The sequence below is a fragment of the Colobus angolensis genome, unplaced genomic scaffold, assembly GCF_000951035.1.
Source record: "Colobus angolensis palliatus isolate OR3802 unplaced genomic scaffold, Cang.pa_1.0 Scaffold345, whole genome shotgun sequence".
NCBI classification, from domain to species: Eukaryota; Metazoa; Chordata; class Mammalia; order Primates; family Cercopithecidae; genus Colobus; species Colobus angolensis.
The window spans coordinates 2465738-2493381 of NW_012116766.1; the positions used below are offsets into that span (position 1 = coordinate 2465738).

General features: G+C 39.9%; 1 protein-coding gene across 1 annotated transcript in view; it reads left to right on the forward strand.

Annotated features, from left to right (window-relative positions):
- The window catches only part of SEC24D (SEC24 family member D), a 109761-nt gene that overhangs the window by 9227 nt on the left and 72890 nt on the right, over positions 1-27644 (forward strand). Inside the window, exons 3-7 of the mRNA XM_011952714.1 lie at positions 1850-1979; positions 9017-9165; positions 10699-10974; positions 11269-11396; positions 21363-21474. Of these exons, the coding sequence (XP_011808104.1) occupies positions 1850-1979; positions 9017-9165; positions 10699-10974; positions 11269-11396; positions 21363-21474 (795 nt within the window). The remainder of the gene's footprint in view (positions 1-1849; positions 1980-9016; positions 9166-10698; positions 10975-11268; positions 11397-21362; positions 21475-27644) is intronic.

Consider the following 27644-nt stretch of genomic DNA (forward strand, 5'->3'; position numbering starts at 1 on the left):
AGACGGGGTTGCACCATGTTAGCCAGGATGGTCTCGATCTCCTGACCTCGTGATCCGCCCGTCTCGGCCTCCCAAAGTGCTGGGACTACAGGCTTGAGCCACCGCGCCCAGCCCAAAATAATGTTTTTAAAATGAAAATATAAATGTGTTTGTAATTATGGTGCATATGCTTTGTTAGAATAAAAATGCTCAAGAAAAGAGTGCAGGGGCTATGGCCAGGGAAGACGAAACAGCTGTTTTGAAAACCATCATATCCATTGCTTCATTTAATTCTCAGAACAATCCTTGGAGCTAGGGAATATTATTGCCATGACATGGGATTACAAGTTGAAGCTCTGAAATATAAAATATCTTATCAGAGTCACAAATTCAAACTTGTCTGTGACTGCAAGTCTCATGTTTTTCTAACTTTGCTGGGTTTGGGGTTTAGAACTTTGTATTAAAATGTAGGATAACATTTATTGAAAATAGTGGTATATGAATTTGCTAAGTAAAACTATGTAGAATTAATATAAAAATGTCCTCAGTTTAAGGAATCCTATTTTAAGAGAAGAAACCTTGAAAAGTTTCAATATTATTCACGAAGACTGGCACTTCACTGGATACCTGTCATTTTAGATTATGCAAACATCTGAAAGTATTCTCTCGAAAGCAATTACGATGACAATATAAGAAACTCTTCCTGGGTGACTACACGTCATCAGTCAATTCCTTTCTATCCAAGGGAATAAACTTTCTATCTGAGGGAATAAAGGAAACGTTAATATGAAATACCACGACGAAGTGAAAGCGGAGAGTGCACAGCAGGCAGCTAGGTGGTCATCGAAGACCTTGCCAGAGAGCAGGGTATGGTCAAAAGTAAATTGAACGAGTGAAAACAACCAAGTGGAGAGAGCAGATAGAAGAATTGAAGTTTCTCTCTTTTTTTCTTTCTAGAAGCTAGAAGAGGTCTCAGGTAATCTAGTCTAAGCCTTTCATTTTGCAGGAAGAAAACTGAGGTCCTTAAAGATAAGCTTCTTGCCCAGGGTCATACAACTAATAAGTAACCATGTGGGGCCTTGAACTGCTCTAACCCAAGCCCAGTGATTGCTCTCCTCTATTGCAATTTCTCAAGAAGAAAAGAGAGAAATGTCTGAAGACAGTTCCAAAGAGAAGTCTTTAAAGGTCTCTAATTGAGAAGAGCTGCTAATAAATGAAAACAGTCATTCCCAGAAGCATTCATTAATTGCATGTGGTCCCCTATTTTGTCTGAGCAAGCATGATGAGTCTGACTCTCAGTGAGCAGTCCCCCAGCTGTTTATCATCCAGCTGTTTAGGATCCTGGAAAAATTGTTAAGCTCTGAAGGAAGTGCTCAGGATTTTTAGAAAAATAGACCCTACTCCCCATCTGCTTTTGTTGTGCTGTAAGTCAAAGGCATTTCTAGTGTTCTCCCCCATGTCCCATTTCGTTACAGTTAGAATGCTCTACCATGACCCTTCCTGCTTTTTCCAGGTTTATTTCTGATATCTAACTGCCGTTTTTCATTGCGCGTTCTAGTATTCTTTGCGTGATAATGTGCTTTATCAAATGCCTCTGTCATATGCAAATTTATTTTTTTCTGTTTTAATTTCTGTTTAGTGACAAAATGGTTCCCTTCTTTTCTCCTCTTTCATCATTATGATAGTCAAATACTCATGCCAGAGCCTGGTGTTGACAGGTCTGTAGGTGATGGTTAAGCTTGAAAGAGATTTTGTTCTAATCCATTTATTTCTCTCCTCCTCCACCTAGTTTTCATTTTTAACCTAATGACTTTGCCTCATCTCTCTTTGTACTTTAATACACTTCTAAATTCATGCCCCTCTCTTGCAGGTATGATGAAGCCAGCAGGGCCTTTGGGGGTCACTGCCACTGGGGGAATGTTGCCTCCGGGTCCTCCACCTCCTGGGCCCCATCAGTTTGGTCAGAATGGAGCTCATGCTGCTAGTCACCCTCAACAAAGGTGAGCTAGGTAGATTCCAGCCTTCGTTTGTATATTCTCCTAATATGATTTCAGAAATACCTTCTAAGCTTGTATGTTTATTGGTTGAAAGTTTGACTGAAATGTCTACATCCCTGAAAGGATCTATTAGATAACTGCCCTAGGAAACAAAGCAATAAGAAAAGTTATGGCTGGGCATGGTGGTTCACGCCTGTAATCCCAGCACTTTGAGGGGTTGAGTTGGGCAGATGGCTTGAGCCCAGGAGTTTGAGACCAGCCTAGGCAACATAGTGAGACCCCGTGTCTACAAAAATAGAAAAAATTAGCCGGCCTGGTGGCGTATGCTTGTAGTCCTAGCTACTGGAGAGGTTGAGATGGGAGGATCCCATAAGCCCGGGAAGTCAAGGCTACAGTGAGCTATGACTGTGCCATTGCACTCCAGCCTGGGCAACACAGTGAGACCTTGTCTCAAAAAAAAAAAAAAAAACAAGAAAAGTTATGAAGAAAAAGACAATATTAGTAGGTATTTTAAAATGTATCAAAAAGTACTTGTGTCAATACCATACATTTTAGTTTTGAGTTATGTTCATTTTAGAATTTCATGTCAGTTTCTAATTCCTTTAGATGCCCGTGGCCTATATTCTTGAATAAAATTTTAAATCATTCTATTTTCTTGGCTCCTTCACAGTACTGAGCTCAGTGCCAATGGGTGCTTAATAAATATTTTAAAATTAAATCAGATTGTTGCCAGTGGTAAAGTCTAGGAGCTTGATGTGGAAGGCACACAGATGCCAGTGAGGGATTCTCAAAAGGCAGAGCTGTAGTAAAAACAACACAGGAAATAAATCTTGTGTTTGTATTTATAATAAATTGAGGAAGGGAAAAGTTGGAAGCAGGCCTGGAGAAGCCAAGATGTATGAAATATTTAGAGCCTGCAGCCCACTAGGGACTAGTCCCTGGGAAAGAAGCCAGCATCAAACCTTCCCTGTTAGAAATCCCGTTATTGTTTATCCGGTGAGGTGTAGCTGCCGAGAACCTGTGCCAAGCCAGTGCCAAGTCACAGGCAGTGTTTGCTTTGGAGTGTCTCCCAGGATTACCCAGAGGCTTCATTTCTCAGATTCCTTCCCAGGTAGCAAGGTCTGGGGGTGGGGAGGGGTGGGCAGTAACCCCTAGATATGGCTCTAGACCCTTCTAATGCTGAAGCTTTTTAGTCATGGCCTTTCATGAAGCCTATAGTCCTCCATAATAGGAAAACTCCCTCTGGGATTTTTTTTTAAGTCATCAGGTTAATTCTCCTACAGGGCATTTGTGAGTCTGGAACTTGCTGGCTCTTGTTTGTCATAATAACATTTGCCGGTTGAAATGGTAGCTATGGGATGCAGAGGGTAGGTCATTAAGTGTGATAGTGGTTTAAGCTTGGAGCAAGAAGTCAAAGGGCCTTACTCGGGACGTGACCCTACTGCCCTGAGTCTCAGAAGAGTGATAGAAAGGCAAGAGAGGAAGAGCAAAAAGACGGAGAACCAAGATGCCTCTTCTGATTTAAGCAGTTTGCCACCTGTGGACACTGGTGAAGTTCCTTGGCCATGCCCGTCCTCATTTTCCTCACTTATAAAATCAGAATATAGAATTCTCAGTCCAGAAGTAAAGGGGAGAAGACCTAGAAAAATTCATCATTGCTGGGTGTGGTGGTTCACATCTGTAATCCCAACACTTTGGGAGGCTGACACGAGAGGATCACCTGAGCCCAGGAGTTCGAGACAGCCTGGGCAACATGATGAGACCCCATCTCTACAAAGAATTTAAAAAATTAGCCAAGCATGTTGGCATGCACCTGTGGTCCCATCTACTTCAGAGGCTGAGGTGAGAGGATAGCTTGAGGCCAGGAGGTCAAGGCTGAAGTGAACTGTATTCATGCTATTATACTCCATCCTGGGCGACAGAGGGAGACCCTGTCTCAAGGAATGAAAAAAAAAAAAAATTATTGTTGTGAACTTCCAGGCATCTCAGATTTTTTTTTTTTAAAGAAATGCAAAGATTGAACAGCTGGTTTCAAGTTTAGAAAAATGTTTTAGTCACTGGTATTAGCCTGGAATTGATTTGTTTTGTTTATTGCCATTTATTTCACTTGAGTAGGTTGCTTAGGAGTGAGTAAACCATGGACTTTGCCATCAAGCAGGCCCTAACTTTATGATTGTGAGCCCAGCACAGGGTCTGGCCCAGTGAAGAGCAGAGGACTCTAGAGTCAGGACATGTTTGCTCATCTTGGCCTAGATGGTTACTAGCTAGATAAGTTACCTAACCTCTATGTGCCTCGGTTTGCTCATGACGATTTTAACAATAATACATGGTTTTGAGGATTTTAGTGATTAACGCATGCAGAGTAACCTTTCCCAGTGCACAGTGCCCATGGACTCAGCACCTTAGCATTTGTCAGTATCATTTCCATTGAATCTGAAAAGTCCACTGTTTATAGCATGTCCATCCTTAGCTCAATGTAGTTACTCATGACAGCTCAGGAGTCTCTTGACAGCTTAAAGAAGCTGCTTTTATGGTGATTCCTAGGGAAGTACTGACAGATTTTACTCTCTCTCTTCTACTGTTCACTTGCTACAACTTGCATACTGGATTGAAGGTTAGAATTGGGGTTAAAAACTGAAAAAGTCAGGGAAAAGTGTAGTATTTCAGGCTGAGCCTTCCTGCTGCCTTGCCCTCATGGAACACAGTTCTGTGAATGTAGCGCAATGCAAGGGTAAAGTGCACCGTGATTGTGCAGGTGAATCATACCAGTCTGATGACAGAGGCTGTCAAAGAGCATAGATGGCATATGACTTTTCTTTGTGGATTCTAGCATTTTATCTGTGTCACCTGTACTTAGTATACCAAAGAAATATTTTAATTTTACTGTATCTAAATTATCAAACAGAAACAAGATATAAAAAAGTTACTACGTTGATTTGAGTTTATGTAAAATTTTTATATGTAAAATACTGCTATTTTAAATATAATGTTTTATAAAATTTAAAAGTCATACCTAGTTATTTGTCTTTTTGATTTGACTGAGGTAGAATAAATGCCTTAAACTTGCAAGCAGTGCTAAAGTTATCTATATAGACTTACTACTGGGTAGGATATTAAATAAAATCTGCAACCTAAAAATCAATGTTTTAAATTATAAGATAAAAATTCAATCAATCAATTGTAAGTGATGTATTCTGATGAAGAAACAGTGAATTTGAGGGAACAGGGGACCCATCTTCCCAAATTGAAGCTAGTATGTGTGAATCTACTAAGAAATTGATTGCAACAAAAGATGAAGGAAGGAGCAATAAAAATATGAGAAATAGTTGTTTTTTCTTCAATTTAATGTGGAAAACGATGATAGGATGTAGTGGAACTTTCATTTTTTCTACTCTATGGGCTAGGTATTCAAAATTCTGATTTTGTTTCAATCAGATTTTGAAAAATTTGGGATCTTAATTCCGCATACAAACTTCAGTGTACATCTCATTTCTTGAGCAATTTGTTGCAAAATGGGAAGTGTTTGAAGTTGGACAGGCCACAGAAAATGGAATCAACTCTACAGAGGATTAGGATTAAATCGAGGCTAAATTTTCAGGTTTTATTAATCATCTGGTAGTAATTCTTTATTGAATTCTTTCTGATGGTGAATCTGCTCTTCTCTGACATTCAGTGAAACAGTAAATTAAAATATATACTTGACATTCAATGAAACCATAAATTAAAATATATAATTGAATGTTTTTCAGTCTAGAGCCATGTTAAATAAAGGCAGTCAACATGAGAAACATTTATTTAACTCTGTATGGTTCTTCATTTTAACATTATAGCAAAAAAAAAGGGGGGCCATTCCATTTTACTTGCTCTTTTTCAGAATTTGAAAGCTTAGAGCTACAGAGATTAAGTGGCTTACTTATAGTTATACACCAGGTTTCCATGCTACGGCAGGAGGACCTGGATTCCCACCTCTGCTTTGTATGACATGTTATGTGACTTTGAATAAAGTAATGAAGTTAAAAAATATGGGCAGGGCGCTGTGGCTCACGCCTGTAATCCCAGCACTTTGGGAGGCTGAGGTGGGTGGATCACGAGGTCCAGAGATTGAGACCGTCCTGGCCAACATGGTGAAACCCTGTCTCCCCTGTCTCTACTAAAAGTACAAAAATTAGCTGGGCATGGTGGTGCATGCCTGTAATTCCAGCTACTCGGAAGGCTGAGGTAGGAGAATCACTTGAACCTGGGAGGCGGAGGTTGCAGCTGAGATCTTGTCATTGCACTCCAGCCTGGGCGACAAGAATGAAACTCCATCTCAAAAAAAAAAAAAAAAATTAAACAAATTTGTATATTTAAGATGTTCTTTCATCTCTTTCCTCATTTATGTGAGCGTTTTGTTAGCCATTTAATACTATTCTGTTTATTTTAAAATTGATAATAATTGCTTTTAAAAACCAAATCTATTTAAAACTTACCATATTTAAGTTGGTCAGAAGGAAATAATTTATTTGTGAATTTCTGAAACCTAACTCCTGGGCTATATGTTAGGCACTGAATGATAAGTAGGCATTTATTGGTTGAAAGTAATAACTGATGGTTATACAGTCTCTCATTCTCTATTTTAAATCCTTAACTTTGTTAAGTTAAAAAAAAATACTTGAAGCTGCTTGTGTTATAACTCCTGTTTGAAATGTATTTTGTCCTACCTGTATTGTTAAAACAAAAAATGATTCACAGAATTGTATATTTAAAAGTATTAACATTTATGAAACACCTTTGACATTGTTTTGGGGGGCTTTTTTCTCCATATAAATGCAGCATCCCCAGTTTCTGCTTATCAAATCCAAAGTGTGTAACCATACCTCACTGCATCCATTCTGTAGTACATGTGTATTCTGCCTGTGTGTAATTACTTCATTTATTCCCTATGACAAAGTTTTTTTTGTTGTTTGTTTGTTTTGAGACAGAGTCTCGCTGTGTTGCCCAGGCTGAAGTGCAGTGGTGTGATCTCGGCTCACTGCAAGCTCCACCTCCGGGGTTCACGCCATTCTCCTGCCTCAGCCTCCCGAGCAGCTGGGGTTACAGGCACCAGCCACCACGCCTGGCTAATTTTTTGTATTTTTAGTAGAGATGGGGTTTCACCGTGTTAGCCAGGATGGTCTCAATCTCCTGACCTCGTGATCCGCCTGCCTCAGCCTCCCAAAGTGCTGGGATTACAAGCGTGAGCCACTGTGTCTGGCAGACAAAGTTTTTTTAAAAGATGACAAAGTATTATTTCTTAAAAAGAAGAAATGTTTTCATCTTAGGAAACAATGGATTTACAAAACAGACCTTTAATATAATTCTTGAAATCATTTTTTTAGTGATCACAACATATTTTAAATGTGTCATGTGAGACTAGAATTAGATTTTTTGTGCTTGTGTTTCACCAGTGTCATTAATTGATTAGAGATATAAAGAAAACTTTTACTGTGAAAAGTTAATATTTGTATTTTCTGTCTTTTATTCATTTTCTTCCAAAAAGTATTTAAGTCAAACGGTGCTTAGTCTAATTGTGTTGGGCTTTTTGGAAAATTTGACAGGAGAGAAATTGGATAGTTTTGTTTAACAATATTTTTGGGTTACAATGTTATTCATTCAATCATTTCTAGACAATTTTCTGCTATAGGATAGCTTGTACTTGTGGGTACATTGGAAAGAGCATTTTCTTTCTTTCTTTTTTTTTTCTTGCAACATGTATTTTATTAGGCAGGCTTTTCTGCATCATTACAGAAGAGTCCTAAATTACAAAGTCAGTTCCGGCTTCCGATGAAACATAGACTGCAGAAATAAGCTGTTCAGAGGTATGAGTGGAAAAGAGAGTTTTCATCACTCACCTATTTATCTCAAAGTGTGAGATATTATTCTGCAAATATGCTAAATGTCGTTCACTCAGAGTAATGGTTAGAAGGTTAATTTTCTGTTTTGTTTGTAATAATCAATTAAAACATATGGAGAAAAATGACAACATAAAATTAGTGTGATGCTTTGAAAAGTGCACTCACTGAAGACCTGGAAAAACGCTGGTCCTAGTGTTGTCACAAATAAATGGTGAGACTTTAGGCAAGCAATGGTTTCCCTCAGGCTCTGCTCCTAACTTCTCAATGGCAGTAGGAGGCAGAAGGCAAGACATGGGCCATGGGGAAATAGTTTCCAGTTTACAGAGAAATCGAAAGCAGAGTATACCATTTGGGAAAATTCAATTTTATTTAAAATTCATAAGAATTTATAATGTGACTCTCAGGCAGGCTTTAATCTCATTTGGCAGATTAACCATGCTAGGTACACTGTCCAGATAGTGGCCATTGTTTAATGCAGAACAAGAAAAAATAAATAATAAGTTCAAGCTAAATCAAAGGTAAAGCATGATGTACTTTTTAGATTTTTTTTTTTCTCTCTTTGGGACAGGGTCTGGCTCTCTTGCCAGGCTGGAGTGCAGTGGCGCAGTCTCAGCTCACTGTAGCCTTGACCTCCTGGGCTCCAGTGATCCTCTTACTTCAACCGTCCAAGTAGTGCCACTACTCCTGGCTAATTTTTTATTTTATTTTGTTTTATTTTTCGTAGAGACAGGGTGTCACTATGTTGCCTAGGCTGGTCTTGAATTCCTGGGCTCAAGTTGTCCTCCTACCTCAGCCTCCCAAAGTGCTAGGATTATAGGCATGAGCCACTGCTTCTGGCTGTATTGTTTTCTTAATTTTCGTTCTACTGATGATTAACTTTAGTATAGATAAGGCTCTGGTGGGCTCAGTTTCCCAAACTGATTTCCAGAACTGGTTTTATGCTCACAGTAGGATTTTTTTTCTGTCTTGGCATGTTCAGCATGTGAGCATAAATATAAGATGATGCTACATGATCATATTGAGCTCATGTCAAACTTAATTAAAGATTTAGTATATAATATCAGTCATTTTCCTAGGCCCACTAGACAGGCTTATTTAATTACATTGTTGTATGTCATTTGCTTGAGATGCTATGATATTGTTTAACATCCTGTTTTCCTCGCTCAGATTTCCAGGCCCTCCACCTGTCAACAGTGTGGCATCCTCATATGTACCATACCAACCCTCTGCACAATCATCTTACCCAAGTCCTATGTCCACTTCATCTGTCACCCAGCTGGGCAGCCAGCTCAGTGCTATGCAAATCAACAGCTATGGTAATAGTTTTATTATTCGTGTTTATTGACTGCCTTGTGTCCTGGTTATTTTTAATGAGAGAGGTGTTCTTCATTTTTAAAATAGATGTAACTAGGGCATACTGTGTTGAAGTAGTATTTGGACATTTTAATAATAAAGCATCTATCTTATGTAGGGCTATAGTTAATTGTTTTCTTGATCATGTTGCCACTTATTTCAAGGTAATTGAAGGACCCTCAGAATACCTTCCATTCAATGATTGAACAATAAAAAAAGACAAAAAATCCTGACTTAACAAATAAGCATTAGAACAGTGAAATTATTTTAAGAAATAAATAAGGATAATTTAAACCTTGTATTGTTTGTGATGGGGCCCCCAAATCAGAAATACAGTACTCATTGTTTCACGGTGCATTTTAATTATGTGTTTAGATCATGGAAAGAATGGAAGCTCAGATGTTGTGAAGCAGAAAAGAGAAGAATAAGAAAGGAAAGAGTCACAGTACTGAGATTTACATCAACAGAAATGCTGTATATCCTATGAGTCATGGAAAGCTCCACTGTAATGACAGCACAGTCAGCCATTTATCTAGATGAAGAATATTTCCATGTTACTTAAAATTAGTTTTCTGAAGTGTCATTAGAACCCCTCTATTTTCTGTCTTTTACTCGTTTCAAAATGGGTAAGTCTCCAAAGAAGCAACCCAGTTTCCCATAATCAGAGAAAGGAAACATAATCTGGTTTTACAGCTGTTTCCAATATGATTGGAGAGCATGTTGGTGGCCCTTCTCTTCTCTCTGGTTATTTCTACCTAATTCTGAAATTTGTTTGGTCAAGTCACACACAGGATGCAAATACTTTATTGAATGTGCAGTTTACCTGAGTAATGCTTGTTATGTAATAGAATTTTTATATGATTTTCTAGATTTTTGTACCAGATACAAATTCTTTAATTAATGCGTACATCATGTAATTACACAACTGAGTTAAAATTTATCCTATGAATTCCCTTGCTTAAATTATAAATGTTGCTTTTACCTTTAAAAAATTTTCCAGACCAGGCATGGTGGCTCACACCTATAATCCCAGCACTTTGGGAGGCCAAGGAGGAAGTACTGCTTGAGCCCAGGAGTTTGAGACCAGCCTGAGCAACATCATGAGACCCCATCTCCACAAAAAAAAAATAAATAAAAATAAAAAGAAAATGAACTTGGCATGGTGGTGTGTGCCTGTAGTCTCAGCTACTTGGGAGGCTGAGGTGGGAGGATCACTGGAGCCCTGGATGTTGAGGCTACAGTGATCCATTATCTTGCCATTGCATTGCAGCCTCAGTGACAGAGCAAAACCCTGTCCTAAAAAAAAATCCCAGTTGTGTAAAATAGTATTTGTTCTGTTTTCTGAATGAAGATTTCAATTTGTGGCAAAAAAAACCCAAGCATGTATTTCTAAGGGTGTCCTCTTGCTTTATGTCAGGAAAACAAGCATCTCTATCATGTACTTTGCAGAAGTCAGAGAGTTGAGAAATGTAAGCGGGCTGGTCTTTCTCATGCAGGTTCAAGCATGGCTTCTCCAAGCCAGGGACCCCCTGGCCCTCTGTCAGCCACATCATTGCAGACTCCTCCACGACCTCCACAGCCGTCCATTTTGCTGCCTGGATCTCAAGTTCTTCCACCACCACCCGCCACACTCAATGGTCCTGGTGCCTCACCTTTGCTTCCACCAATGTACAGGCCAGATGGGCTCTCTGGGCCTGCTCCTCCAAATTCTCAGTACCAGCCCCCACCACTTCCAGGCCAGGCCCTGGGTGCTAGATATCCTCCACAGCAGGGTAAGGTAGACAGGGTTCAGGGAAATGCTTTGGGTTACCCAGGGGAACCCTTAACTGAAAATCAGCTTTGTTCTTATGTTACTAGGTATTTATCACTTACTTTTAAGGAATGGTAGTTTTTGAAGAGTTTTGGCAAGAGCACAGAAATGGGGAACCACATTCACACTTGACTCCTTGCCTTTTTTAATAAGATGAAAAATACAACATGCTTGACTGAACAGCATAATATCGTCACAAGTCTTACATGCTGGATTTGGGATGATAGTCATTTCTCTTTAAATTTTTTCCAAGCAGCCAACTCTGGCCCCCAGATGGCAGGCGCACAACTCTCTTACCCAGGAGGCTTCCCCGGAGGTCCTGCACAGCTGGCTGGTCCGCCACAGCCCCAGAAGAAGCTGGATCCTGATTCTGTCCCTAGCCCAGTAAGTGCTCTACTCACTCTCAGAGTCTCACTCACAAAGGAGCATTCATTTTTCTCAGCAACTCGTCAGTTTGTTAGCATTTATCCTGTTCATTATCATAGAAGTTAGGAGATACTCATCACATAGAGGGAAGGCTTCCTTCCTTATATGTGTGTATGGGGGGAGGTATGCTAGGGTTATGGGCATACTAAAGGTCTCCATGAAAGAGCAGCCTATGTTGACTTTTTTTTTTTTTTTTTGGTGTCGTACAAACTGGACAGTGTCTATAATGTTTACATTGACATATTTTGCCATTATCTATTGTTATGTAATGAGTAATTAATAGACTATATCCTATAGAAACATGCTATTTTAGATAACTAAAGGATCCTTTTCAATAAGAGAAACCCATAGAGACTGAAAGTATATTTTACATCTTGCACATTAAAAAAACAAAATTTGTTTATGTAAAATTAGAACTAAACTCTTCACTCAAGTGATTTTTTTGTAGGGTTACTCTTTAATAATTTTATCAGTCAAGCTTTACAAGGCTATTCTGCATAGCAAACAATCCCCAACTTTGCTTACAACTGCAAAGATGTATTTATCACTCAGCTTATATGTAGGCTGCAGCAACTGCAGATTGGCTTTAGGCTCTGCTTCATCCGTCCTTATCACTCCAGAATCCAGAGTGAAGAGGCATCCACTACTGAGGACATGCTATTTTGTGGCGGAGGGAGGAAACAGCTGGCCAAAATGTGCAACAGCTCTTAAAGCTTCCACTCATGTGTGGCATGTGTTATAACCACTCATGTGCCCTTGGCTGAAGCAAGTCATAAAACAAAGCCCAATGTCAATGGGACAGGGAAGCTGCCAATTTTATGGCATTGGGATGTAAAATCCTTTTGGAATAATAATGAAATTGGCTACAGTTAGTTTGTGTCTTTGAATAGGTTCTGTAAACATAAGTAGAAGAAGTTAGAAATAAACTAAGGAGCACGAAAAGCTACCATATTAGCTAACTTTTGCTGTGTAACAAACTGCTACAAAACAGTAGCTTAGCGCTACTAATTAATTAATTAATTAATTAATTTGTTATTATACTTTAAGTTCTAGGGTACATGTGTACAACATGCAGGTTTGTTACATATGTATACATGTGCCATGCTGGTGTGCTGCACCCATTAACTTGTCATTTGCATTAGGTATATCTCCTCATGCTATCCCTCTCCCCTCCCCCAACCCCACAACAGGCCCTGGTGTGTGATGTCCCCCTTCCTGTGTCCAAGTGATCTCATTGTTCAATTCCCACCTATGAGTGAGAACATGCGGTGTTTGGTTTTCTGTTCTTGCGATAGTTTGCTGAGATTGATGGTTTCCAGCTTCATCCATGTCCCTACAAAGGACATGAACTCATCCTTTTTTATAGCTGCATAGTATTCCATGGTGTATATGTGCCACATTTTCTTAATCCAGTCTGTCACTGATGGACATTTGGGTTGATTCCAAGTCTTTGCTATTGTGAATAGTGCCACAATAAACATACATGTGCATGTGTCTTTATAGCAGCATGATTTATATAATCCTTTGGGTATATACCCAGTAATGGAATGGCTGGGTCAAATGGTATTTCTAGTTCTAGATCCTTGAGGAATCGCCACACTGTTTTCCACAATGGTTGAACTAGAGTTTACAGTCCCACCAACAGTGTAAAAGTGTTCCTATTTCTCCACATCCTCTCCAGCACCTGGTGTTTCCTGACTTTTTCATGATTGCCATTCTAACTGGTGTGAGGTGGTATCTCATTGTGGTTTTGATTTGCATTTCTCTGATGGCCAGTGATGACGAGCATTTTTTCACGTATCTGTTGGCTGTATGCATGTCTTCTTTTGAGAAATGTCTGTTCATATGCTTTGCCCACTTTTTGATGGGGTTGTTTGTTTTTTTCTTGTAAATTTGAGTTCTCTGTAGGTTCTGGATATTAGCCCTTTGTCAGATGAGTAGATCGCAAAAATTTTCTCCCATTCTGTAGGTTGCCTGTTCACTCTGATGGTAGTTTCTTTTGCTGTGCAGAAGCTCTTTAGTTTAATTAGTTCCCATTTGTCAATTTTGGCTTTTGTTGCTGTTGCTTTTGGTGTTTTAGACATGAAGTCCTTGCCCATGCCTATGTCCTCAATGATATTGCCTAGGTTTTCTTCTAGGGATTTTATGGTTTTAGGTCTAACATTTAAGTCTCTAATCCATCTTGAATTAATTTTTGTATAGGGTGTAAGGAAGGGATCCAGTTTCAGCTTTCTACATATGGCTAGCCAGTTTTCCCAGCACCATTTATTAAATAGGAAATCCTTTCCCCATTTCTTGTTTTTGTCAGCTTTGTCAAAGATCTGATGGTTGTAGATGTGTGGTATTATTTCTGAGGGCTCTGTTCTGTTCCATTGGTCTATATCTGTTTTGGTACCAGTACCATGCTGTTTTGGTTACTGTAGCCTTAGCACTACTATTTATTAATGCTCATGACCCAGTGGGTTCCCTGGACAGCTTTGCTAATCTGGGCCAGGCTCACCTGATTTTGGCTGGGCTTGCTCATGCATCTGGGGTCAGCTGGAGGCTTGGCTAGGGTATGGATGGTTTAGGATAATGTATTAGTTTCCTGTGGCTGCTGTAACAAATTTGTAACAAATTACCACAAATCAGGTGACCTAAAACAATAGAAATTTATTCTAAGCAGGGCTGTGCTGCCTCTGAAGGCTATAGAGGAGAATCTATTCCTAGGCTCTTTCAGCTTCTGGTGACTTCAGGTCTTCCTTGGCTTGTGACCATATGACTCCAAGCTCTGCTTCTGTGGTCACATTGAGTCCTCCTTTTCTTTGTGTCTTCTTCTCTGGGTGTCTGTCTCAAAATTCCTCTACCTCTTTCTTATACATGTGATTCCATTCAGGGCCAGGATAAGCTCCTCCTCTCAAGATCCTTAATAAAATTATTTTGCCATATGAGGTAATGAAATGGAAAAGATTCCCTTGTCCCTTTCGCAGGACATGCAATGGGGATGTGGCTCGCTTCTTCAATGCCCCAGTGCTCAAATCTCTAGGGGAGCATACAGATGGGCAGACTGTGGGGCTCCAACTCCCACGGCAGTGTCTAGGAGTGAATGTTTACAGTTGAAGCCCCAGTGGACATGTGTTACAGGGTGCTCTCTTAGTTGCCGTCTATAGGTGACTTGTTTTTTTTTTTTTTGAGACGGAGTCTCGCTCTGTCACCCAGCCTGGAGTGCTGTGGCCGGATCTCAGCTCACTGCAAGCTCCGCCTCCTGGGTTCACGCCATTCTCCTGCCTCAGCCTCCCGGGTAGCTGGGACTACAGGCGCCGCCACCTCGCCCGGCTAGTTTTTTGTAGTTTTTAGTAGAGACGGGGTTTCACCGTGTTAGCCAGGGTGGTCTCGATCTCCTGACCTCGTGATCCGCCGGTCTTGGCCTCCCAAAGTGCTGGGATTACAGGCTTGAGCCACCGCGCCCGGCCGGTGACTTGTATTAACCAGCTCAGTTAGACCCCTTCCTTATCACAAGGACAGAGGGATTTCTGTATCCCAGGTTTTTGCCTTGGTGTACTGGAAGAATTGGATCACTCGTAGGCTCGGAGAATGAGTGCAAGGTTTTATTGAGTAGAAGTAGCTCTCAGCAGTTGGGGGAACCAGAGGGAACCTGGAGTCCTACCACTCAGCGGCCCGGGCTCTCCTCCAACTGCCCCGGCCAAACTCTGCATCTGCCCGTGTCTGTCAGTGTGCTCTTCCACCGGTGTTCTCCCTCCACGTCCTCTTGCCGTCCAGCTGCTTGTATCTTTATCCGCTGATGTGCTCCTTTCCACATCTGGCTGCCTGTGTGTCTGCCCACTAGGGACTTGGGTTTTTATAGGCCCAGGATGGGGGCATGGCGGGCCAGGGTGGTCTTGGAAAATGCACCATTTGGGCATGGAAGCAGGAGTGCCTGTCCTCACCCACGTCCGTGGGAGTAGAGCCCTACCCGGGAACCCACCTTTCTCTACCCAGCACTTCCCTGCCCCACTCCTGTATCAGTAATATTCACAGATTTCAGAGATTAGGACATGGACGTATCTTTCTGAGGGGCACTGCTCTTCCCATCATAGATAGTGTCATTTGTGTATCTTGTGTTTGGTACCCATCTGTTGATGGGGGATGACCAGGCCACGTTGTCAAGCAGGGTACACTGGGTTTGTTCATGGGGTGGCAGACATCCAAGAGGGAAGGTAGGAGTGTGCATGGTCTTTTGAGGCTTAGGCTTGGAACAGGCATATCGCTGCTTCTGCTACATTCTCTTGGCCAAAGCAAGTCACAAGACTGCCTCAGATTCAAAAATGGACTTTGCCTCTTGATGGGAGGAGGGGCAAGGCAACATGGAAAAGAGCATTGATATAGGGTAGTGCAGATAATTTTGACTGTTTTTGTAATCTGTTACTTATTCTATATTTATTTGAATTTAACGTTGAAGATTTGTAATACTGTCTACTGCTGTAACATGTTAGAAATTAAATTTTGACAATTCTTAGTGCCTTTATTGATAATCATATTCCCAGTCATTACTTTTATGGCTTAAAAGAAAGAAGGAGGGAGATTTATTTTAAGTAATGGCTTTACTTCATTATGGGGACTGAATTGGAAAGTTAGGACAGTAGACTGAAGACCTAGGGAAGAGTTGATATTGCAGCTCAAGTCTAAAGGCATCTGGAGGCAGAATTTTCCTCTTTCTCAGGGAACCTGTTTCTCCTAAGGTGGTCCGCTGATTAGATGAAGCCTACCCACGTTATGGAAAGTAATCTGCTTTACTCAAAGCCTGCCTGTTTAAATGTTAATTCGATCTTAAAAAATACTTTAAAAGTACCTTGACAGCACCATCTAGACTTAGACTAGTATTTGTCTAAAAAATGGCCTAGCCAAGTTGACACATAAAATTAACCATCACATTCCCTTTCTCTTGCATCATCTACACTTCTTTGAAAATGAACTTAAGTTTTTCTCTGTCTAGTTCATTCTCGTCAGAATATAAATATCCTATGATGCCTCCCATCATTAATAAAAGAAGCTTTCTTTGGCCTCTCCCCAAACCTGGATTCAGTTTCCTCCCATGTCTTGGCTTTCTTTTATAGCAAGAAATCTCCCAAAGAGTTGCCTATATCTGCTGTTTTCAGTTCATCTCCTCCCACTCACTCCTGATCCTATTCCAGTTTAGATTTCATCACCACAACCCCACAATACTGTGCTAGTTCAATTACCAACGACTTCCTGTTGCCAAATCTAATGGTCAATTCTCAGCTTTCATGTGACTTGACATCAGCAGCAATTTGACACATCTGTTTACTCCGTTCTCCTTGAAATGAAATTTACATTTGCCTTCTGGGATTCCACCCATTTGCTTACATCTCTGTCTACCCCACTGGAGGCTCTGTCTTCTTTGTTGATGTCTCCCCATCTCTCTGACCACCTAGTGTTAGAAGCATCCTAAGACTTAGTCTTTGGACCTGTCCCTTTCTCCATTGACGTTTACTCTGTAGATAATACTTCTCAAAATGTGCTCTCAGGACAGCACCATCAGCATCATCTGGGAGCTTATTAAAAATTCATGTTCTCGGGCCTCAGCACAAACCTATGGAATCAGAATCTCTAAGGCTAAGGCCCTGGAATCTGTGTTTCAACAAGCTCTTCAGATGATTCCTAGGCACACCAAAGTGTGCAAAGCACCACTCTAGATAATTCCATCTATTTTCGTGGCTTCGAATGAGTGCAGATATTCCTAGTAAAGACGTTTTCCCTGAAATCCAGATCCAATTCCATTCTTCTAGCTCCTCAGGCCAAAAACCTGGGAATCATCTCTGATTCTTCCTTTCTTGCACATCTCACATTTAGTTCTTTAGCTAATTCTCTTGGTCCTACCTTGTCTGTTCATCCTGTTCCAAGCCTCTACTATCTACCTACCTAGGTTTTTGTAAGAGTCAGTCTGCACAGAGCAGCCAGAGTCATCTATTCAAATTCTAAGTCAGATCATGTCATGGCTAAGGAAACCAATACTCCAGTTAAAAAACAAAGTTCTTACAGTAGTCTACAGGACCCTACATTATTTGCCACCCCTGGCTCCCCTCACCTTCTGCCACATGCGCGCGAACACACACACACACACACACACACACACACACACACACAAACACCCCCTACCCCTGACCTTGTCTCTTACCACTCTTTTCCACCCCCTTTGACCAACCACACCAGCCTCCTTATTGTTCCTTGGCAGGCCAAGCATGGCCCTAACTCAAGGCCTTTGCCTTTATTCTGCTTAGATGCTCTTCCCCTAGATGTATGCAGGGCATGACTCATGTCCTCATTTCCTTAATGTCCTCATTGCTCATCCTCAGTCTCCCTGGCACCCCATCCATATCACTCCATATCCACAGCACTGATTACTGCCTGATGTTGGGTGTATTACTTGTACATTTGTTTACTTATTGCCTTTCTTCTGCACAAGAATGTCCACTCCATGAGGGCAAGGATTTGGTTTTGTTCACTGCTGTGTCTCTAACACTTAGAACAGAGCCTGATACATAGTATATGTCTACATATTCCTTTAATGAATGAATGAATAAATAAATAGGCAACAAAAGCAAGAAGGAGTAGATGCTGTGACTCATCCAGGACCCTTATAATACATACAGACAAATCAGTCCAGTATTTATTTTTATCTTAAAACTAATGAAATTGTGATGGTCAGATGGAGCCTGTTTGTGTTCCTGTTACCAAAGGAATATGCTTTTGCTAACAAAATAAATTTTTCCTTCTGGAAAGAAAGATGTAAAGTCACATTTACTGAGCTTCTGCTATACTCCAGTCCTGAGCTAGGTGCTTAGGTGCTTATTACAACCCTTTTGGGTGGTGGTTTTAAATAAATTTTGAAAGTAAGGAAATGTATCATCATCAAAACTCTTCCTCCCTCCTTTTCTGTGTCCATAAGAGGATTATTCAGTAGTTGGGTACTTTCTACTCCCTTTATCTTACCACTCCAAAATTCACATGATCCTGCTAAGCAGCCTTTCTTGCATGGCACACACATCTTCCTGTTTTTCCCTTATCCTTGTTCACTTATCTCAAGATAATCACTTTCTTTTTTTCTCTTTTCCAATTCTGTTTTATGAACTCAGAATGCTCCACTCATAGCAGATAAAGGTAACCGTAATTCTAGCAGTACATCTTCTGAAGGAAAAATAAGTCTATAACTTTTGAAGTAGTTTTGGAATTATCAAGAATCACTGTCATAAAATCTAAACCCTTCAAGTAGAGTCACAGTCAAAATTGCTATTGACGCTTCTTTATCTCTAAGCCCGTTTTTCAAGAACATGCATTTGAGGTAAATAAAAAAAGGCAGAGTATTTTTTAGCAATTATCAGAACTACTTTAATATCTCCCACTCTTTTCTTTGTAGTATTCCATCCAAGATATGAATTAATTTAGAAATGTAATTACTACTGATAACATTGTTTCTTTGGAGGCAGGGCTTTGTAAATTGCAAATGGATAATTTAAAAATAAACTTTTTGGAAATATAGTCTATTGAAGACTATATTCAATGTGTTCTGTATATTATGCACACTAATACATTATCATGGTTTTTACCTCACTTTCATATTTGACTCTTTGTTGGTTGAAATGATTGCAATAAATATTGATCATATAAAAACGACTCTAAGCCAGGTGCAGTGGCTCATGCCTATAATCCCAGCACTTTTGGTGCCTAAGGTAGGAGGAAAACTTAAGCCCAAGAATTTTAGACAAGCCTGGGCAACAAAGTTAGACCCCATTTCTACAAAAAATTTAAAAATTAACTGGGCATAGTGGTGCACACCTGTAGTCCCAGTTACTTGGCAGGCTGAGGCAAGAGAATGGCTTGAGCCCAGGAGATTGAGGCTGCAGTGAGCCCTCTTCATGCCACTGTACTTCAACCTGAGCATCAGAGCAAGACCCTGTCTCAAAAAAATAAAAATCAACTCTATTTTTAATGAATTCGATTAACCTTGTGGTCAAAATACAGAATATAATTACAGTGTTTCAGTTTCTCTGCTTCTTGTCTCTGCTCATGGTAGCTTTAGTCTTATCTGTGTCTGACAGCAGTTACGTTTGGAGCCATTTTATGTTTTAATCTAATAACAATTCACATCCTATGAAATTAGGAGAGAAGACCTGTAGACTTAAAGGCAGGCTAAATCTGTCGTCAGCATTTCATAAAACCAATGTTGTCAGTACCAGCTGGGGACTGGATTGGATGGAATGGGAGGGAAAAGTAGAGACAGCAACATTTCAGAGTTTGCAGAAGGCAGTTTTCATATCGTTAATGGTTTTAGGAATATTAAAAACTGCACCCTTGGTGCAGTTTGGACACACTACTCCTGTCTGGACACACTTCATATTTCTCCAGTTTTTTCTTCCTCTTCTTACACCCTCTCCATTTTTTTTCCTTTTATTCCTCCTTGTTTCTCCTATGAAGAAAAAAGTGAGGGAAGGGAGAAGATAAAGAGGGACATAATTATCGGGATTCTTTCTTATTCTCTTTTTAACTGCATACTACTAGATTTTGCTCATAATTTTCACTCCTAAACAATTAGAACAGAAAGACATTTTGTATCTCTTATAATCTTCATCAATAACAATTGTTTTTAAGAGAGAAATATCAGATGTTTCCACATTAGATGACAGAACTTAGAGTCTTTTGCTCTTGTTGACTTCTCTATAGTGGGCAAAAACCACATGGGATTGCTTTATACCGTTTATGTCTTACGTCTCAAGGAGCGAGGGATGCAGTTGGGGAAACTTGAAAAGGAAATTGAAGATCAAAAGACATTTGAGGAGAACGTTAAGGTTTTTTATAGGTTGTATATTATAAATAATTTCTTCTGAGATAATGTTTAGCCTTTTGGAAGTTTCTTTTATTTGAAAAAGTATTTCCTTTGTTTATTTTGAGATACGATCTTGCTCTGTTGCCTAGGCTGGAATGCGGTGGCACGATCGTAGCTTATTGCAGCCTTGAACTCCTGAGCTTAAGCAATCCTCCTACTTCAGCCTCCAGAGTAGCTGGGACTACAGGCAGATGCCACCATGCCTCTCTAATTTTTTAAACCTTTTTAGTAAAGATGAGGCCTCACTGTGTTGCCCAGTCTGTTCTCGAACTCCTGAGCTCAAGTGGTCCTCCCGCCTTGGCCTCCCAAAGTGCTGGGATTACAGACATGAGCCATTGTACCAGGCCAGTATTTCCTTTAAATAGTTGTTTTCAATTTCTTTTGTTACCAGATTTTCTTTTTTTTTTTTTTTAAGAAAATGCTGACCAGGTGCAGCGGCTCACACCTGTAACACCAACACTTTGAGAGGCCAAGGCAGGAGGATTGCTTGAGCCCAGGAGTTTGAGACCAGGGCAACATAGGGAGAGGAGACCTTGTCTCTGCAAAAAGATGAAGAAAAAGAAAATTAGCCAGGTGTGGTGGCACCCACCTGTGGTCCCAGCTACTCGGAATGGCTTGAGTCAGGGAGGTGAAGGCTGCAGTGAGCCATGATTGTGCCACAGCATTCCAGAAAGAAAATGCTTACCTATGTTCCTAACTAACAAATTAGATAAAAATAACGTTCTCTGAAGGGTCACGTTGTCAGACTTGAAGCTAAAGAATTACAGAATATAATTGGAAATTACTATTCTAAAATTGTAACCATTTTGACTGAAGACACGGTAGGTTTTTCCATGACAATTTGATCTGAAATGAACAGAAAGGATTTAGAAAATGCCAGTTTGTGTGAGTGTGTGAGACTGTGTGTGTATGTGTGTCTCTGTGTGTGTGAATATTGAGAGGGAGGGGAAAAGGAGGGAGGAGAGAGCAAGGGTACTCTCTAAATGGAATGTTGAGAAGGACCTGAACCTACTTTAACGAGCTCTTGATGTCTTATTTATCAGATCCAGGTGATCGAGAATGATAGAGCCAGCAGAGGAGGACAAGTTTATGCCACCAACACCAGAGGCCAGATCCCTCCGCTGGTCACTACAGATTGTATAATACAAGACCAAGGTATTTGTTTTTAATTATGCCGTTTATTAAGGTTTTAAAGCTTCTCACCGTTTTTTTTTTTTTTTTTTTTTCTGAGACAGAGTCTCGCTCTGTCGCCCAAACTGAAGTGCAGTGGCAGGATCTCAGCTCACTGTAAGCTCCACCTTTCGGGTTCACGCCATTCTCCTGGCTCAGCCTCCCGAGTAGCTGGGACTATAGGCGCTCGCCACCTCGCCCGGCTAGTTTTTTGTATTTTTAGTAGAGACGGGGTTTCACTGGGTTAGCCAGGATGGTCTCCATCTGACCTCGTGATCCGCCCGTCTCGGCCTCCCAAAGCGCTAGGATTACAGGCTTGAGCCACCGCGCCCGGCCAGCTTCTCACCGTTTTTAAAGCAAATACACTGACACCTTTCAATAATGCTCTTAATAATGGAAAACCCCATTATAGCTGATAATGAACCAGTTCTCCATTAATCCCTCAAGTACTAAGAGGGTGCTATCAACTGAATTTTATTCTCTGTGTATAGAAGTCTGGAGAGTTTCCAGTGAGGTACAGAGCAATATATCTGCTTAAAACAATTATTTATTTTAATTTATGGGTTTAAATTAGTTTATACCCTACTTTGGTTTAATTTATTCACTATGTTGGAAAGCTGGCACAAGCAGAGCAGTAAGGAATTAGACTCTTTGAGATGTCAGCAGACCTGGTTCTAGCCCCAACAACATTTTCTAAGCAGATCTTTTTAACATTTTGGGTTCTGTTTTCCCACATGTAAACTGGGAAGAGGAGAAGCTGAGCTGCATCTCTACTGTTCCATACCTCTCAGCTCAAGAATATATTACCATATTGTTCATGACAAGTTAAAAATATAACTCGATGAAATCTGATGTCTGAGATTCTGAATATACCATTTTAATGAATCGTGTACTCAATCCTAGAAGCATAACATCAGTATACAAACAAGTATTTTGTCTCATCCCAGAGTTGTTGAGCTAGCCAAGCTCTAGTTGGGGATCCTCTCTCTATCCTCTGTGCCGCCTTCGGAGCTAAGCTTATAGAGCGGATAGTACAGTGAGGTAGAAAGAGATTTGATTGGGAGAATTCAGACTCCACTTCTTACTGCCCAAGTGAGCTTTGTCCATTTCACCTCTCTCTCAACCGCAGCATCACCCTCAGTAATATGTGGAGACTCAGACTGGCCCTGCAGAGCCAATGTGAGAATTAGAGGTGACTGTGTGCATGAGTCTTTGTGCGTGTGTGTGTGTGTGTGTGTGTGTGTGTATATGCACGCACACACATAAGTATGCTTATATGTGTATAAAGGGCTCAATACACAGAAGGTTTCATGTAAATTATAGGTGTTGTAGATAGTGATATTAGAACAATTCAGATGACTTCATTTATTATTCTAAAAATAATTTGTCCTTCTCGGCCTTTTGGCTAAGATCGAGTATAAAAATAATTTGTTTCTTTCTCATTACTTACAGAACCCATTCCAACTAGTTAGATGAGTTTATATTTGTAAAGCATTTAGGGCTTGGTAGATAATAGGTTGAGCTATATGAAATTGTTGATTTTTTTCCTATCACTGTGACCTATAAAAGTGGCAATTTCATTTCAACCTAATGATAAGTGTTATATAATAAGTGTTTTAATATCTATTTATTTTATTTAATATTTAAAATAAATATAAAACATTATTTGGGGCTTTTTCTAACCTAAAGAATTTTCCTGACCAGCCTCATCTCCCACCTATTTCTTTCTTTACAACTGCCTTCATATAGCAAACTCATCCTCTTTCTCCTCATGCCTCTGATTTCCACATTGTACTGTTTTCTGTGCAGCAGCCCGAGGACGGTTTTTTGTTTACCACTGTATCCTTAGAAATTCATCTGGTATCTAGAACATACTAGTTGACCAATATTTATCAGACCCATGTATTTGGAATATATGACTTTCACCCCTTTATTTGGGAAACATTTAGTTCTTCCAAACTTCCAAACTCAATTTAAATTTTCTTTTTGAAGTCTTCTCCAGTGTCTTTTCCCGTAATACTTCATATATATTTCACCCCTATCACATTAAATTTTATTGTGGTTTAGATAAGTCTCTCCCACAAATCTTTGAGCCATCTGGGATCAGAATTCCACTTGTTCAGAACTTCACTCATTCATGCGTACATCCAGAAAATGTTTGTTCAGTACCTATTATGTGCCAGGCCTCTATGCTAAACCTGAGGTTAATAATATAATCAAAATATACAAATTAACATTATTATAGCTAATAATTGCAGGTACTTAGTATGTATCAAGACAATTTTCTAACCACTTTATATGGAATAATTCATTTAATCCCCCTGTAATGTTATGAGATAGGCATTAATATCATTCTTGTATTACAGAGTGGAAAACTGAGGCAGAGAATGCTTAGGTAATTTACCTAAGAAATGTAGCTAGTAGGAGGCAAAGCTAGAATTTGAACTCAAGCATTCTGATGCAAGTGCCTATGTTCTTAACTTCACTGCCTCTATTCAGAAATAAAAGACACAGCTATTTTTTTTATATGAGTGAACAATCTGGCAAGGAAAAAGAGATAACTAAATATTAATTCAGTGAGATAAATGTTATAATAGAAAGATAAGCAACATGTTGCCATGGGAACTTAAATGTGAGGTCACCAACCAGATAACTGACCCAGCCTGTCTTGCTCGAGGCGGGGACACCCACACTGTGTCTTCAGGAAGCAAGTGTAACCCACAAGACTAGGGAGGTGGGGGAGGGGAGGGTTGCTAGGCAGAGGAGGTGAATGTGCTAAAGTGTCATAGTGGGAGAGAGCGTAGTACATGTCAAGTAACAGCATGTGCATAGGTTTTTGTTTTTTGAGGGACTTGTGGGTAGTTTTTAAATTGTGGTCAAATCTATGTATATAACATAAAATTTATTATTTTAACAATTTTTAAGTGTACAATTCAGTGGCCTTAATTACATTCACAACGTGCAACCAAATCATTCTTATTACTTGTTTCTAGAACTTTAAAAACAAATCATCCCACCCTGAAACTCTGTACCCATTAAACAATAACTCCCCATTCTTCCACCCTACCCATCCCCTGGTAGACTCTATTCTAGGTTCTGTGTCTTTGAGTTTGCCTACTCTGGGCGCCTCATTTGAGTGAAGCATGCAGTATTTGCCCTTTTCTGTCTGGTTTATTTTACTTAATATTTTCAAGGTTCATCTACCTTGTAGCGTGTATCAGAATTTCATTCCTTTTTAAGGCTACATAACATTCCATTTTTTATACATACCACATTTTGTTTTCCATTCATCTGTTGAAGGACATCTGGGTTGTTTCCACCTTTTGGCTATTGTGAGGAATGCTGCTGTGAATATTTATGTACAAGTATCTATGCGAGCCCCTGCTTTCATTTCTTTGGAGTATATACTGTACCTAGAAGTGAAATTGCTGGATCATATAGTATGGAAAGAGTACGAGGGAAGGAGTGGGTGAGCAGGCAGGACTAGTAAGGTGGCAGGGTTTCAGTCATTGTTCTCTCTCCTTAGCCTGCAGTCTACCCCTTGGCAAGAGGAGAGAGCTGCCCTGGTATGGAGCCCCAAAATTGGCCCAGTCATACCCTTTTGCTATGAAGCCCCTTTGTCTGACCTGGCTTATTTGCCAATAGTAATAAGCTTTTTAGGATGTAGCTCAAGATTCTCAGACATGTACAGACATTCACAGATATAAGCAGAACACAGAGTTGGAAGGAACCTTGGACTTTCTTTGCTCAGCTCTCTCACTTTACAGATGTAAGGGTAAGGCCCAGGGAGGTTAAGTGGCTTGCCCAAGGCCGTACAGCTGGTTAGGATCAGAGCCAATAAAGAAAAGTTTAAAATATTCTTAAACTTTAAAATATTACTCCTTTGCCTTTGGCTCCAGGATCTTATTTTAAGATTCCACTTGTCCTTTGGTTCCCATCCTTTAAGACCCTGTTCAATGACCTCATCCTTTGTGTAGTCAGTTCTGGTCTAAGTGACAGAGTCATTGTCTCCCTTCTTCTATTTCTTAATCTATTTGCTCTTCTGTGATGCTTACCATGCTATGTTGCAATGATCTATTTTTACTGTCACTCTTTCCAACTAGATTGTGAAGCCAGAGACTTCACTCTATTCTGTTTCTAAGCCCTTGCTTGGAGTTTAGCTTAGTAAATGTTTGTGGAATGAATTTGTTGAATGTTTTCAGTAAAATTATCCCATAATGCCCTTTATTAAGCACTCAAAAAGTTTCAAATCGTAGTTCCTGAGTTTGCTAAATTATCCACTTTAGCCAGACTTTTTATGCCCCACTGTCGTATACCTGACAAATTCTCAATTGCTTTTTCAAATTTTATTCTTTATGTACATTATCTTCCTGAATGAAGCATTTGTTTAGTCACCTTCAGAGCTCATTCGTTTATGCATATTTCACTATCAAAAAATAAACCCTTTAAGGGTAACAAATATCCAGCTTCAATATTTTATTGGTAATTCTAAGGAATATAATTGAGTGCAATGGAAAATTAAAATCAACTTTAAAATACTTTTAAAATTCTTAGTTCATCATCTGTATAACATTGTGTGATGATGATAATAAGGAAAGTTTTGTTTAAATATGAAACAAACACTATTAAGCATTCAAGTGTATTTACATTTATTAATATTACCTAAGAGTTCCTTTACTTTTATTCCTGCTGCCAAAAATCTGGTGTCCTCCTCTATTACTGCTAACCTGGGCTCTTAAAGCAATGGACCAGTTTACCTGTCTCTATTCTTTTTCTGTTCCTAGAAGCTATCTAACTTTGGGCAGATTGATTTTCTTCAATTACTTATTTGATCATTTTACCCTTGCCAAAAAAAAGTTCTGGTTGGTTGGTTGGTTGGTGGTGGTGGTGGTTTTTTTTTTTTTTCTCCCTTGCTAAAAAAATGTCACTGTTGCCCATGGGCAGACAGGGTTGGTCTCAACTCTCATCCAGCATTCCAGGCCTTGGCGACCTGGACTTAATTTTTCTGGGATGTTCTAGAAAATTACAATTTGTTCTAATCCCACTTTTGCCACTTACTAACTCTGACTTTCGGAAAGTCACATAACCTCCCGGTGTCTCAGTTTCCTCCACAGTAAAGTGGATTATAAATATATTAATCCATAGAGTTATTGTGGGGCTAAATGAGTTTACATGTAACAGCCTTAGAATGATGTCTAGCACATTGGCTGCTATTAATATTATTGTCCTTGTTGTTAGCACTAGATCTTCGCCTTCTCTCAGATGCTGTGCAGTCCAGCCCAGGGACTGGATTCAGCCTGCAGTCATGTTAATTTGTCCTACACAGTCATTTCTTTGGTTTCTATTTGAATTAATTGTCATTATTTAAAAATCAGAGTACATTATATAAAAATCCAGATTTCTAGTTTGTCCTAGAATCTGTGAAATCTGGCACTAGTAGCTTGGAAATGAGCAGAATAAAAGCTTTCTTAAGTCCAACCTTCCATTCATTTCAGGCCTGCTTCTGTGCAGCAAAACATGGCCAGAGAAAGGCTCACAACCCCGCCGCAACCTCTGTTTAAACTCAGGACCATAAACTTCCCAACACACTCTATTTCCCAAGTCTTTTCACTTTTCCAGTCTCCTTAGTGACTATTTCACACTTTTTCAAACCTGCATTACCTTCTCCCGCATCTTTCTTTTAGCTGCTTTACCATCCTCCTTTCAGAAAGGAAATTCTGTGCACCCCACCACCACATGGACCCCCAATCTCAATGCATCCTCCCACTGTGCCCGCCTGCATTTGGCCCTCGGTGAGCAATCTGTGCTCCAGCCGAAAGCCAGTCTCTCTCCCTGTGCACTACTCAAGTATACATTTCCACAGTAAGTCTCCCCTCTTACTCTTAAATCATCAGTATTTTTCTTTCTACAGAATGATTCCCATCTTTTTTTTTTTAAAAAAAACCTTCTCCCATCTTAAAATATAAAAATGTTTTCTTGATCCACTTCCCTTACCAGCTAGCATTCTTTTCTTTCCACCCCTCTACAGCAAAACTTAAAAGGACTATTGCCAATTCTTCTCCTTCTGTTATCTCTTAAACTCACTCTGAGCAGATTTTCCCCCAGCATTCCACCAAAACTGCCTCTTTTGGATCTCCAGCAGCACCATCTGGCAC